This window comes from Festucalex cinctus, chromosome 1, assembly GCF_051991245.1.
Source record: "Festucalex cinctus isolate MCC-2025b chromosome 1, RoL_Fcin_1.0, whole genome shotgun sequence".
Lineage (NCBI taxonomy): Eukaryota > Metazoa > Chordata > Actinopteri > Syngnathiformes > Syngnathidae > Festucalex > Festucalex cinctus.
The window spans coordinates 23179111-23191678 of NC_135411.1; the positions used below are offsets into that span (position 1 = coordinate 23179111).

Sequence of the window (12568 nt, forward strand, 5' to 3'; positions counted from 1 at the left end):
ACTTGATCTTGCGTCCTCTGCACTGGGAGGTGGACGTGCTAACCAGTCATCCACCGTGCCGCCCTTCGTTGTCTATGTTGTCTATTCTAACGAAACATCTTTGGTGCAATTTTCAGGCGGAGTTTTCCCAGAAGACTTCTCCATCATGTTCACTGTCAAACCCAAATCAGGCCTGCAGTCCTTCCTGCTGTCTGTGTACAACGAGCAGGGCATCCAGCAGCTCGGCGTGGAGGTGGGCCGCTCACCTATCTTCCTGTACGAGGACCAGCATGGAAAGCCGGCTCCCGAGGAATACCCCCTGTTCCGCTCCATCAACCTGGCTGACGGCAAGTGAGTGATTCAGTGACCGCTTTCTCCATGAGCTCGTCTCCACCCTGGATGCTGGCTGTTAACTAAGCTAGACAGTCTTCTTATGGACTTTAACATAATGCTAAGTTAAACTTAGCATTTCCTTTTTCATTTCAACCTAACATCAGAGTTAATTTTGTGTTAAGACAGTAAATCCTCAGTTTACCTGAGCATGATGGCAGGAAGTGTCTAAAGTTTACTGCAGCATGTAAAACAAGTTTTAAACTGTTTTAAACTTATGTTTTCAGAATAGATACTATAGTTGATTAAAGTATTAAGCACTAGACAAAGCAGAATAAAATATAGCAGAACGTTTCGACATATTGGGTTTAGTTGCCATTTAAAATAAACTCAAGGATGCAGGGGAAATAAGGTTCAAGAACTCTACTTGAAAGCAAACAGTAAATTAGACAATTGGGATTGAAAGTCAAATTTCAGGTGATTTCAGCCATTTCAAGGGTTGGTATGTGAATAATTGCCTGTGTTGGTCATTAGGTGGCATCGTGTGGCCATCAGCGTAGAGAAGAAGAGCGTCACCATGTTTGTGGACTGTAAGAGAAAGGTGACGAAGACTCTGGCCAGGGGTGAAGAGGCGGCCATCAACACGCAAGGCATCACCGTCTTCGGCACCAGGATCCTGGATGAGCAAGTCTTCGAGGTGAGCCGCTCATGTATTGGAAGCTCTGTTTGAACCCAAGTTTCCCGCATTCCCACGGTGACGGTGGAACATTTAAGAGGAGCTTTATCCGTCAAGGCGACAAGATTGATTTGATTGTAAAATTGGTCAGGGGAAGATGTTTTTGGACAAGTTACTGTTTTTTTCCATGTTCGCTTTTGTGCTAAGTTAAACCCAACACTAGCAGCCTTCATGATACTCATGCCAAGCTAAACTCAACACTCCATCCACAACTAAACATGTCATTATAATATAAAGTCAACACTTATATCCATTTTTCCTAAACTAAATATGAGACTTGATGGAATATAGCCAAACTTGTGCTAATGGTTCTTCATTACCTACCTGAATGCAAATCTCAATTTATGAGCTAAACTCAACATACGTATGAGAAGAATGCTAACCTAATCCCAACTCTCTTAGCCATGATGCTAAGCTAGTGCCTATACTTCCTACTTTCAAACTCAACCCAACTCTTTTAGTGTTCATGCTAGAGTTGACACGTTTAGCCTTCAGGCTAATAAGCCCAACTCCTTAGCCTTCATGATAAGGTTGTTACATTTAGCCTTCATACTAAGCTAAATACTGATGTTTTTTTTTTTGTTTGTTTGTTTGTTTTTTGTTTTCATGTAACCAAAATGCAGATCTTTTAGACTTCACATTCAGGTAACAACAGATCTTTTATTCTTCATGCTATGCTAAACCCAACTCTCATAGCCTTCATGCTATAGTCCTTCCAGAATTGACACATTTAGCCATCATGCTAAGCTAAACCAAACTCCTTTATCGTTCATACTAAGCTAAAGTTGTTACATTTTGTTGTAGCCTCGGCCCCCAACAGAAAACCGGGGTCCCTTTCCCCTCGGGTGGCTCGAAGCCGAGGCCAGAAGTCGACCGCAGCTCACCTGGCGGGTTGTTGGCCAAGCAAGTGCACCAGGCACATTCAAATAAAAAAACTCACCAGGATTCAATTCTCCTCAACATACGAAATGTTACATTCCACTCTCCTCAGAAAAACACATCAGGATTCGACTCCAATGCTTCCTAACTTACTTCCTTAACTTCCTAGCTTCCCAATATTAGGCTTCAGGGTTTTTTTTCCTCCTGTATCAGAGCAACTTCTTCCTCTCGCTCCGCATAGAAAATGCTAGAAAGTTCCCTCCCTCGAGCGAACGAAGGGTGACGCAATCCAATGCGCAATGCGTTCACAGCAAACGGAAAAAAACAATATCAATTGTAAGACGTAACATTAAATAAAAATTTACGAAAATACAATAAAATAATAATAATAATATTCATGTCAAACCCTCAGTTACACAAAGCTAAACTCATCTTGCTTTTGCGCGAGACTCTGCTCAGCAATTTCATCCTTCTAGCTAATTTCAATTGTTTTAACATTCATGGTAAATCTGAAGCTAGCTCTTTGAGTCGTAATGTTTGGTTCAACTTAACTTCTTGAGCTTTTACACCAAGCCCAACTCTTTTAGATTTCCTTCTTAGTTCTATTCACACTAAACTATGTTTAGCTATTTTTGCTTACTCTGTGCTCAGTTATATTTAGCAAAGCCAAGCAGGTTGTGACCTGAGTGGAAAATGTGACTTTGTCGCTCAACGCTTTGATGTGTGATCTCAGAATTGCTGGCTAAAGTGAAGCAGTCGTGGTTAAATGTCATGACAGCATTGATAAGGAAATATAGCATGGTTACGTGGGGCTATAAAAGTCGCGGTTGTGAATTAGTTTTATGGGGGAAAGAACGCCAGACTGGAAGCCACAGTGAAGATTGTAATTAAGGTTGTTATGAATTGAGGGGAGACGAGTGAACAAAAACACTTTCTCCAAGTTTTAACTATTCTTAACATGATGGAGAGTTGTTATTTTCTTAAATTACTTCATGTTAAGTTAACTCAATAAATGTAGCATGTCCTGTCTTTATCTTAATCTAATCTAAAAATATATTCATATAAAACTAAATTTGATGTGTTTAGTGTTCAAGTTCAAGCTAAATTAACGTTTACTCTTTTAACTTGCATGCCAATCTAAACTTCATTCATTCATGCTAACCTAAATACAACTCGGTTGGCCATCTTGCGTAGCTAAAGTCAACATATTTTATCTTCATGTTAAGTCTACCGCGACCCTTGTCAGGAGTAAGCGGTCAAGAAAATGGATGGATAGATGGATGGATGTTAAGTCTAATCTTGGTGTGTCTTAATACTAAAATAAATGCAAGGCTTTCTTCTATCATGCTAAACAAAACTTAGCTATTTTAGCCTACATTCTAAGGTTGAGTTAAATTCACACGCTAAGGTTCGCTAAGGTCTATTCAACATTTCCGAATTTCATGCTCAACTAAAGTCACCATTTTCTATCTACATACGAAACTCACCTCATTTAGTTTTTGTGCTGAGTCCCTCATTCTTCCTTAATTTAGATACACTCAACTCATTTAAACTTCACCATAAACTATGTACTACACTAAACTCCTTTAGCATTTAAGTTTATCTCGTCATGTTTCAAAACTAGTCTGCATTTTCTACCTTCATTCTAAATTTAATTAACTCTTGTAGACTTCAAGCCAACCTAGACTAGACATTTTTTTTTTTTAGCTTTCATGCTTTTAGTTATTGAAATAAAAGTTGAATAAAAATAAATAAGACCTGTGATTGGCTGGTGGCCAGTTGAGGGTGTACCCTGCCTCTCAACCAAAGAGGAAAAGCTCCAGCATGCCTATGACACGAGTGAGGATAAGTGGTTCAGCTAATGAATGGATTAATAAAAATACAAATAAAAACTAAACACTTGTAGACTTTCTGCTTAACTGCCCACGATACATTTGGCCTTTCAGCTAAGTTAAACAGACATTGAGGTGTTTTTCATCAGACACTCTTAAGACATTGAAACATATGTTCGCCTGGGTTATAATTGCTTCCTGCTTAATGGCTGATTAAAACTATATTGTGTTGTTGTATTGTCATTACTGTAACATATGTTCACATAATATAAGCCATATGTTTTCTGACTTCAGGTTTTGTTGTGATCTTACTACACAGTCCCCCTTGACACCTTTGGAATGTAACCAGCTGTGCTGAAAAGTTGCATATGTTTATGCTCAGAAAATACAATTCCATCCATAGGAAATAATGGAAAGTGAATTCATCCATTCCAGCCTCACATAGTTGCGCATTGTAATTCTTGATCACTAGTTCAGGCCTTGATGGTTTAAAAAACAAAAAAAAAAATAAAAAATAAAATAACCAAAAATGTGAACATTCCCAACTGTTGTGTAAGTGTAAGAAAAAATAATTAGCCACTGTACAGCACAACAGTACCACTAAAATAAAGCTATTTACTCTTTAAAGAGCACACACAAACATCTAAGTGTCACCTTCAAATTGTGATATGTTGAAGTTGTCATTCTTATGCCCTTCGTTCTAAGTGAAACTCGGCATGACTGAACTCATTCAGCGTCTTCAGCGTCTATGCTCAGCCAAACTCAGCACTTTGTCTTCATACTAAACTCTACATTTTCAGCCTGCTTTGCTAACCTAAAAACTCAGGTCTTTAACTTTTTTTTTTTTTTTTAAAGTTATGGTCAGCCAAACTCAGCACTTCTTGTCTTCCTACTAAACGATACTCTTTTAGCCTGTATGCTAACCTATAAATTCAGCTCTTCAGCATTTTCATTAATTTTTTATTTTTTTTTTAAGTTGTGGTAAGCTTAACTGAGCATTTTAGCATTTGTGCTAAATTAAACTCAGCACTTCTTGTCTTCATACTAAACTCATCTCTTTTAGCTTGACTGGTAAACTAAACCCAACAATGTTAGCCTTCACACTAACCTGAACTCTACTGTTTTAATAAGCATTCTTGCGAAACTAAAGGCAACGCTTTTATCTCTCATGCTCTCTCATGAAACTCAACTATTTTATCTCCACGTTGCCCTAATTTATTTTACTTATTGTCAGACATTTTTAGCCTTTATGCTAACTAAACTCAGTAGTACTTGTTTTCATACTAAATGACACACTTTACCTTGATGCAAACCTAAACTCAACACTTTTAGCCATCGCGTTAAGCTAAATTAAAGTTTTTGCCAACATGTTGAAATAACCTTAATAACTTTAAATTTTGCACTAAATTGGTTTATTTTAGCCTTCATGCCTAATCTAGACTGACAATTTTAGCTTTCACGCTAGCCTGAACTTGAATGCTTTACCTTAATTTTAAGCTAAATTCAACACATCTTGTCTTCATGTTTAAACTCAGCATACCTTCATGCTTAACTAAAGTCTTTCAGCCTTCATGCTAAACTCACCTCAGCACTTTATTCTTTTACACAGCTATACTCAACTATTTTAGCCTAGTGCTGGGTGGCAGATGCAGGAGTCTTGGAAGTGCAAGGAGAAGCTGGAGTAATGATCAGCATGTGTTCACATTCCACAGCTGGTAGACACATATCCTCACCCTGCAGGTCTAACAATTATGTAGCCTCTGTGCTCCCACTTTTTTATATTTAATACAGATGGTGTTGAGTCACTTGTGAAATGAGACTTTTGTTTGGTTGAGCTCCGCTAATTGTACCACCTTTGGGGTTAATTAGCACAAAGGCTTAAACAAATTGAGTTAGCAGTAGTGGGCACTTCCATCTCTCCATCAGCCCTGTCTTTGACGGATGCCCACATTTTAGGCAAGGTTTTTCTGGTGCGAAGTCTCGTAAAAATACATGGACTGAGCGGGACCATCTGTACTGACCTGGATCGACTGAGAACTAAATAAAAACTGTTTAATATAACTAATTGTGCAGGCTAAAAGAGTATAGATTAGCATGAAAACTAAAAGTGTTATGTGTGGGTTACCATGGTGACAGGAAAAATCTGCTTTAATTAAGCGTAAAGCAAGAGTAGGGAACCCTGGCCCTCCAGAGCCCCTGTTTTCTATGTCTCCCTCCACCAACACACCTGATTCCATGACATGATTGTTGTAAGGCTTCTACAGAGCTTGCTGTTGAGCTGAGCATTTGAGTCAGCTGTGTTGAGGAGGGAGACATGGAAAACAAGCAGGACATTGGTTATCGAGGAACAGGGTTCTCTATCCCTTAGTTCAGTGGTGTCAAAGTCCGGTCCTCGGGGGCCGGAGTCCTGCATGTTTTCGAGGCTTCCCACGTTCAACACAGCTGATTCATGTTTAAGATCATCAGCAAGCTATGCAGGAGCCTGATAATGATCCTGATCAGGTGTGTTGAAGTAGAGAAACCTCGAAAACATGCAGGGCTCAGGCCCTCGAGGACCGGATCTTGGCACATGTGACTTAGTTGATATTGAAGGTGGGGCATTTTGGGTTTTGCCTGGCATGAAGGCAGGACGTACTTAAGTGGTCGCCCTCTTTGTGTAATTTTCTGAAATAAATAAATAAAACATTTCAAGTGCCTGTAAATTCCTCCAAACAAAAAAAAAATGAAGAAGAAGAAAAAAGTTTAACAAAGTACTTGACCCCGATTATATTGCCCTTACTAGTAGTCTTCTCATGAATAGTCGTGAAAAGTCAAGTTAATTTTGACGTCGACTTGGGCTGTGTCCGATTGTGAAGTCTCTTCCCTACATGGTGCACTACTAAGGGGTCACAGGATATTGCAGGGGTGTCCAAATGTTGCACACTCAAAATTACCCACAATGCACTTGGAAACGTAGTGAACCTTGATGGTCACTGAACCGGATAAGACCATTGCATTGCAAGCAGGAAAACAACATGGCACAAGCGAGTGACAGCGATACATTAACTACTGTATATACCACGGAAATAATTAATTCATTTTAAAAGAAAATAACATGTATAACAAAGGAAATAACGGACAAAGGAAATAAAATGCAGTTTAAAACATTTTTTTATTCACAAATACGATGAGGAGAAAGTTGGTGAGATGGCTGTCCTAATCGCCATTCCAGACACAGCCTTTGAGAACCCCTTGGAATTTTGGAACGTATCTGCTTGTTGGCAGATATTTTTGACTGAAATTTGTCAACTAATTAGAGAATGGGTTCCCCGAGTGTCTGATGAAATGGATCGGTAATAGAGATGTGTTGAGAAAAACAACGTTCTGTAATTTGAAGGCATTTTTTGACCAGGGTTTCATAGGCGATAGTACACAAAAACGTATCCAAAAAAGGCTTCTTTTTTTTTCTTTTTCTTTTTTTTTTCCAAAAACAAAAAACTTGATTTTTTCCAAATTTGAATTCTTGCTGCCTTGTACTTAAGTGGCCATTCCAACTAGGCTTGGCATTTTGACAGATTGTCATTTTGGGGAAATGTTGTCATGTTGCTAAAGCAAGCAATTAGTTAAGGGTAGCATGTAGGCTAAATGTGTCGTGTCTGGCTGTCCATGGAATTCTTAAGATTAGCATAAATTCCAGTGCTGAGTTTAGGTTAGCGTGAAGGTAGGGGAAATTCAACCAGTAGTTAAGTTGAACTCAGCATGAACGCAGAGTTTTGAGTTTAGGGTAGTGGGTAGGCAAAAAAAGTTGAGTAAGCTCGAACGTTAATGTCTCGAGTTTAGCTTTGCATGGATGTAGAAAGAACTGAGCTCAGATTAGTGTGTAGGCTAAAACAGCAGCGTTTATGAACATAAAAGTTACAACAGTTGAATTTAGTAGGAAGACAAGAAGTGTTAAGTTTATAGCATAGCATGAGTGCAGGAGGCGCTGCGTTTACCTTAGCATCAAAGTGCTGAACTTGGCTTAGCTTGAATGTCGAAGAACCATAAGCAGACACCTGGCTACAATTCAAGTGCAGCTTAGCATTACGGCTACACATCACGAGATTCCATTGCACTTAATGTGATGCTATCCCACACATCCTGTTCACATAAAGCACCATTGCTCTCATCTCAGCAGACTTCTTCAGACTTTGCCACTGCTACTAAAACCCGCGGTCGGGATGGGAATCTGGAGAGTGTTAGGCACACTTCCCTCGGCTAATTGTTGTCCTTGTGCGACTTTTTTTTCTCAAATTCCATCTGCGTGTGTTGTTCCACTCCCACATCGCTTGTGTAAGTGCAATCAGAAATGCAAAAAGAAATAAAGCATGTGAGTTTTTCACATACAGGAGGAGTAAGCAGCTGGATGGTGTGTCACCTCCTGAGCTGGACAAATGTGGGCCCTGATTGGTGTCAGGGGCAGGCCAGAGTGATGTCATCTAAGAGAGAGAGAGGGAGGGAGGGAGAGAGAGAGAGAGAGAGAGAGAGAGAGAGAGAGAGAGAGAGAGAGAGAGAGAGAGAGAGAGAGAGAGAGAGAGAGAGAGAGAGAGAGAGAGAGAGAGTTGTGCCAGAGTGAAGCTGTCACCATCTTGTTTTTTTAAAACTCTATGGGCAGTGTTCAAACTATCATTTTATTATTCGTACAAGTGTAAAAACAAGTTAACCGTCGTTAGTGAGACATAAAACAATAAAATATGCAAACTCGAAATGGCACTTCTTCAGCTTCAGTTTTGTTGCATTGAGTTTAGAATCTAGATTAAAATGGTTGATTTTAAATAAATGTGAAGGCTGAATCTGTCAAGTTGTGCAAGTTAAAAGAGTTGAATTCAAGTTTAGTTTCACATTAAGCTGGATGTGTGTAGACTACATTAGTTTATCTTAACATGGCTTGAGGGCTGAATGTGGCAATTTTTTTTTAGTCTATATTGTAGTAGGAATCTAGGAGTTTAGGTGATCATAAATGCCAAAAGTGCACATTCTGGCTGGTAGATGCGGCATTTAGTTTAGTATGTGCTTTAAGAGTTGATATAATTAGAATGCCATACATGCTGTGTGTAGCATAGCGTGTATAACGATATGCTAATTAATTACACTCCTTTAGCCTGAATATGTTGGGTTTCACCCAGAGGAAATGGACGAAGTGGCTGGAGTGAGGGAAGTCTGGGCTTCTCTGCTAAAGTTGCTACCCCCATGACCCGACCCCAGATAAGCGGCAGAAAATCACTGGATGGATTTTAGTTTAGGTTGGAGTGTTAGCAGCCTCCAAGTATCACATGAGTAGCATTGGACATTGTGATTTTCTATGAATGTTGTAGTTATAATATGGAAATGTGACCAGCGGCACATGATTTAACTTAACTTGAAGGCTGAACGTTTCACATTTAGGCTAGCGTGTATGCTAAAGACTAAAGAGTTTAGGTTAGGGTGTATGATAAAGAGTAATGTACAACACAGGTGGCAGAGAACCCAGCCAAAGGTGCTTCTACTCAACCGAAAGGACCTGGAATTGCCTCCTTTGGAGTTTAACATAGCTTTAGTCTGTTTTAACTGAAGGCTGAGTGTGTTGAGTTTAGGTCTGCAGGCAGGCTGAGAGTTATCAAATTTAAGTGTATGTGTTGCATTTAGCTTAGCAAGAAGGCAATAGCGTATATGATGTAGCTCAGGCTGTAAACAGGAAGTATTGAGTTTAATTTAGCAAAAGTTAACTTATCATGAAGGCTATTAGCTTAGCATGATGGCTAAGAGTCAAATGCCTTGTTTAGTTTAGCGTGAAGACAGAAAATGGTAAATTTAGGTTTTGGGTGTTCTAAAATAATTTGAATTGATCTTAGCATAAAAGCCAAATGTGTCATGTTTAGCTTATGTTTAGTATATTTAGGCTAATAAAAAGGTTGATTGTAACTTTTTTTTTAAATCCTGAATGTGTTGAGTTCATGTCTGCATTGGAAAATAGAGTTAAGTTTAACTCTTAACTTAATTGGCTCGAATGGTCAATGTATCGAGCTTAGCTTAGCATGAAGTGCATGTTGTCTTGTGGGCTTCCCTGTCGGACTGACATTTCAACGTAAACATCCTACGACACAGAATTAATAAACGTAGAACTGAGGATGTGAAGCGGATATCAACAACTTCCTGCGCATTAACAACAACAAAGACTAGACAAACAGACAAATAAGCACTATGCTGCCCGGCTTGTTGTTGCGTCTTAGTGCACGCTGCATCATTTGTAACAACACTGTCTCGTAGTATGAAGAATGTGTAGCAACTTGACTGTCAGACAAGTGTAAAAAGAAGTTAAAGTACAACAACTTAACTTCACTTTAATAACAAATCCTTGTTATACTGACTGGGCAGCCAGAATGCAGAAACTTGCCTACCACTTTTATATTCGATGGATAACATCACACTACTGAGCAATCAAAGCTAAAGAAAGAGCACGTATGTTGAATTAATTCCTTACATGCGTCCTGAGTTGACATCCTACAGGTTTTAGTTAACAAACCGAGTTTCTTGCACTTCAAAATTGTACAAAACTACCTTTACAGTTTATTTGAAAACATTTATGACTTTATACAGCTTTGTTGTTATTTTTCATTTGTTTACTGATTGGCAGGGAAAAGTCACCGGGTTCCACTACATTTATACTGAGACATGTTTAAGGGTTTAAGTTACCCAATATAACATCTTGTGTGTCAAAATTATACAAAAAAAAAAAGATAGAAAATAAATCTAAAGTAAAAATTTTAAAAATATTTTAGGACATTTACAATGTTATAACTGTTTATTCACACTAATTTCATTTGCTGTTTGGCTGGAAGTGGTCACATTCTTCAACTTGCCTAAGAGTGAGGCGTGTTGGCTGACGACAGAGTTAGCGGTGCAGATGTAATTTCCTTTTCCAAAAGCTCATGAAAACCAGACGTCCTGCGATAACTACAGACCTTGGTTATTTATCTGCTGTGCACGGGGACTGGCAGCCTCTCCCGTGGCAGATGCTACAATAGGTTGCAGATTCGCCTTGAGCCTTGATTAATGATCTTTTATATCAGGAGGATTACGGCCTATCGTGCTCTACCACATCCTGCTTGTTGTGTTTTTACTGTCACCTTTTATGATCGCCATGCTGTGTTAATCAAGTAGAAGCCGCAGACTCTTTGTATGTGAACACTCGATTTGGGTCTATTTTGTGGGGTTTTAGCTCACATTGTCTGTCTTTGTCATGGTCCAGGGTGACATCCAGCAGCTGCTGATCGTTGCAGACCCCCGAGCCGCATATGACTACTGTGAACACTACAGCCCCGACTGTGAAACCCCCAACCACCAGGACACCCCCCAAGCCCAGGAACCTGAAGAAGAGGTCAGTAGAAAAAGGAATGCAGTGGTCCCTCGCTACTTTGCGGTTCACTTATTACTGATTTGTATTTAGGTCCAAAATTCGTATATTACGGGGTTTATCTTGGGTTGTACCTCGCTATTTTGTGGGTTTTTCAGAGATTATTACTCAAACCAATCAATTTTTCTTATTATATTTACTATGTCAACAAGTGTTTGGAAGGGTGGGAAATGTGTGGTGGCTTCATTATGGCTCAGTAGAGGTGTAACTCGCCATCCCAAAAAAAAAAAAAAAAAAAAAACTTTTAAAATTTTTTACCGTCCTCTACTTCGCGGAAATTCACCTACCGTGGATTGGCGTGGAACGTAACACCCGCGAAAAGTGAGGGAACACTCTACAAGGAAAGTCGACATTCACATATTAAATTGTGCAAATATGATCATACATTGTTAAATTTTTACAAAATAATTTATGATCATTTTATTACTAACATTTATACAGCAGTATCACATAAATGACTTTCATTACATTTAATGGTACCTTTTTTTTTTGCGTATATCTTTTTGCCCTCAGTTTATATTACCATTATTTATATTATTTATTTATATTTATATTATTTCTATTTATATTTATTTTATATTGGGTGGCTGACTAGTTAGCACGTTCCCCTCCCAATACTGAGGACGCAAGATCAAGTCCAGGCTCCGCCCTTCCTGGGTGGAATTTGCATGTTCTCCCCGTGTCCGCGTGGGTCTTCTCCTGGTACTCCGGTCTCCTCCCACATTCCAAAGACATGCATGGCAGGTTAATTGAGCACTCTCATTGTCCCTAGGTGTGCTTGTGAGTGAGTGGTCATTCGTCTCTGTGTGCCCTGCGATTGGCTGGCAACCAGTTTGGGGTGTACCCCGCCTACTGCCCAAAGCCAGCTGGGATAGGCTCCAGCACCCCCGCGACCCTTGTGAGGAGTAAGCAGTTAAGGAAATGGATGGATGGATAGTTCTTTGCCTCTCTAATTATGAAAACATATTCCTTAGACTTAGACTTAGACTTGACTTTATTGATCCCTTTGGGATGGCTCCCTCTGGGAAATTTACATTTCCAGCAGCAATAAGAACAGGTAATAAAATAAAAAATAAAAATTAAATCAATCAATAAATAAGGTTATTAGACTTGAGATTGAATTAATACTACTACTACTACTACTAATAATAATAATAATAATAATAATTAATAAGAATAATTAATAAGAATAATAATAATTAAAAATAATAATAAAAATTCAATCAATCAATAAATAAGGTTATTACACCAGAGATTGAATTAAATAAATCAAATTAAATTAAATACAGTACAGTATAGTACAGTACAGTACAGTAAAGTGCCATATTTGTGAAGTGAAGTGCACTCTACACCCTCCTCCCCCCACAGTGAGGAGTCGTAGAGTACAATGGCATGGTGGAC

General features: G+C 38.9%; 1 protein-coding gene across 1 annotated transcript in view; it reads left to right on the forward strand.

Annotated features, from left to right (window-relative positions):
* LOC144020474 (collagen alpha-1(XI) chain-like) overlaps positions 1-12568 on the forward strand; it is an 82116-nt gene that overhangs the window by 10884 nt on the left and 58664 nt on the right. The window contains exons 3-5 of the mRNA XM_077524013.1: positions 117-330; positions 844-1006; positions 11003-11131. Of these exons, the coding sequence (XP_077380139.1) occupies positions 117-330; positions 844-1006; positions 11003-11131 (506 nt within the window). The remainder of the gene's footprint in view (positions 1-116; positions 331-843; positions 1007-11002; positions 11132-12568) is intronic.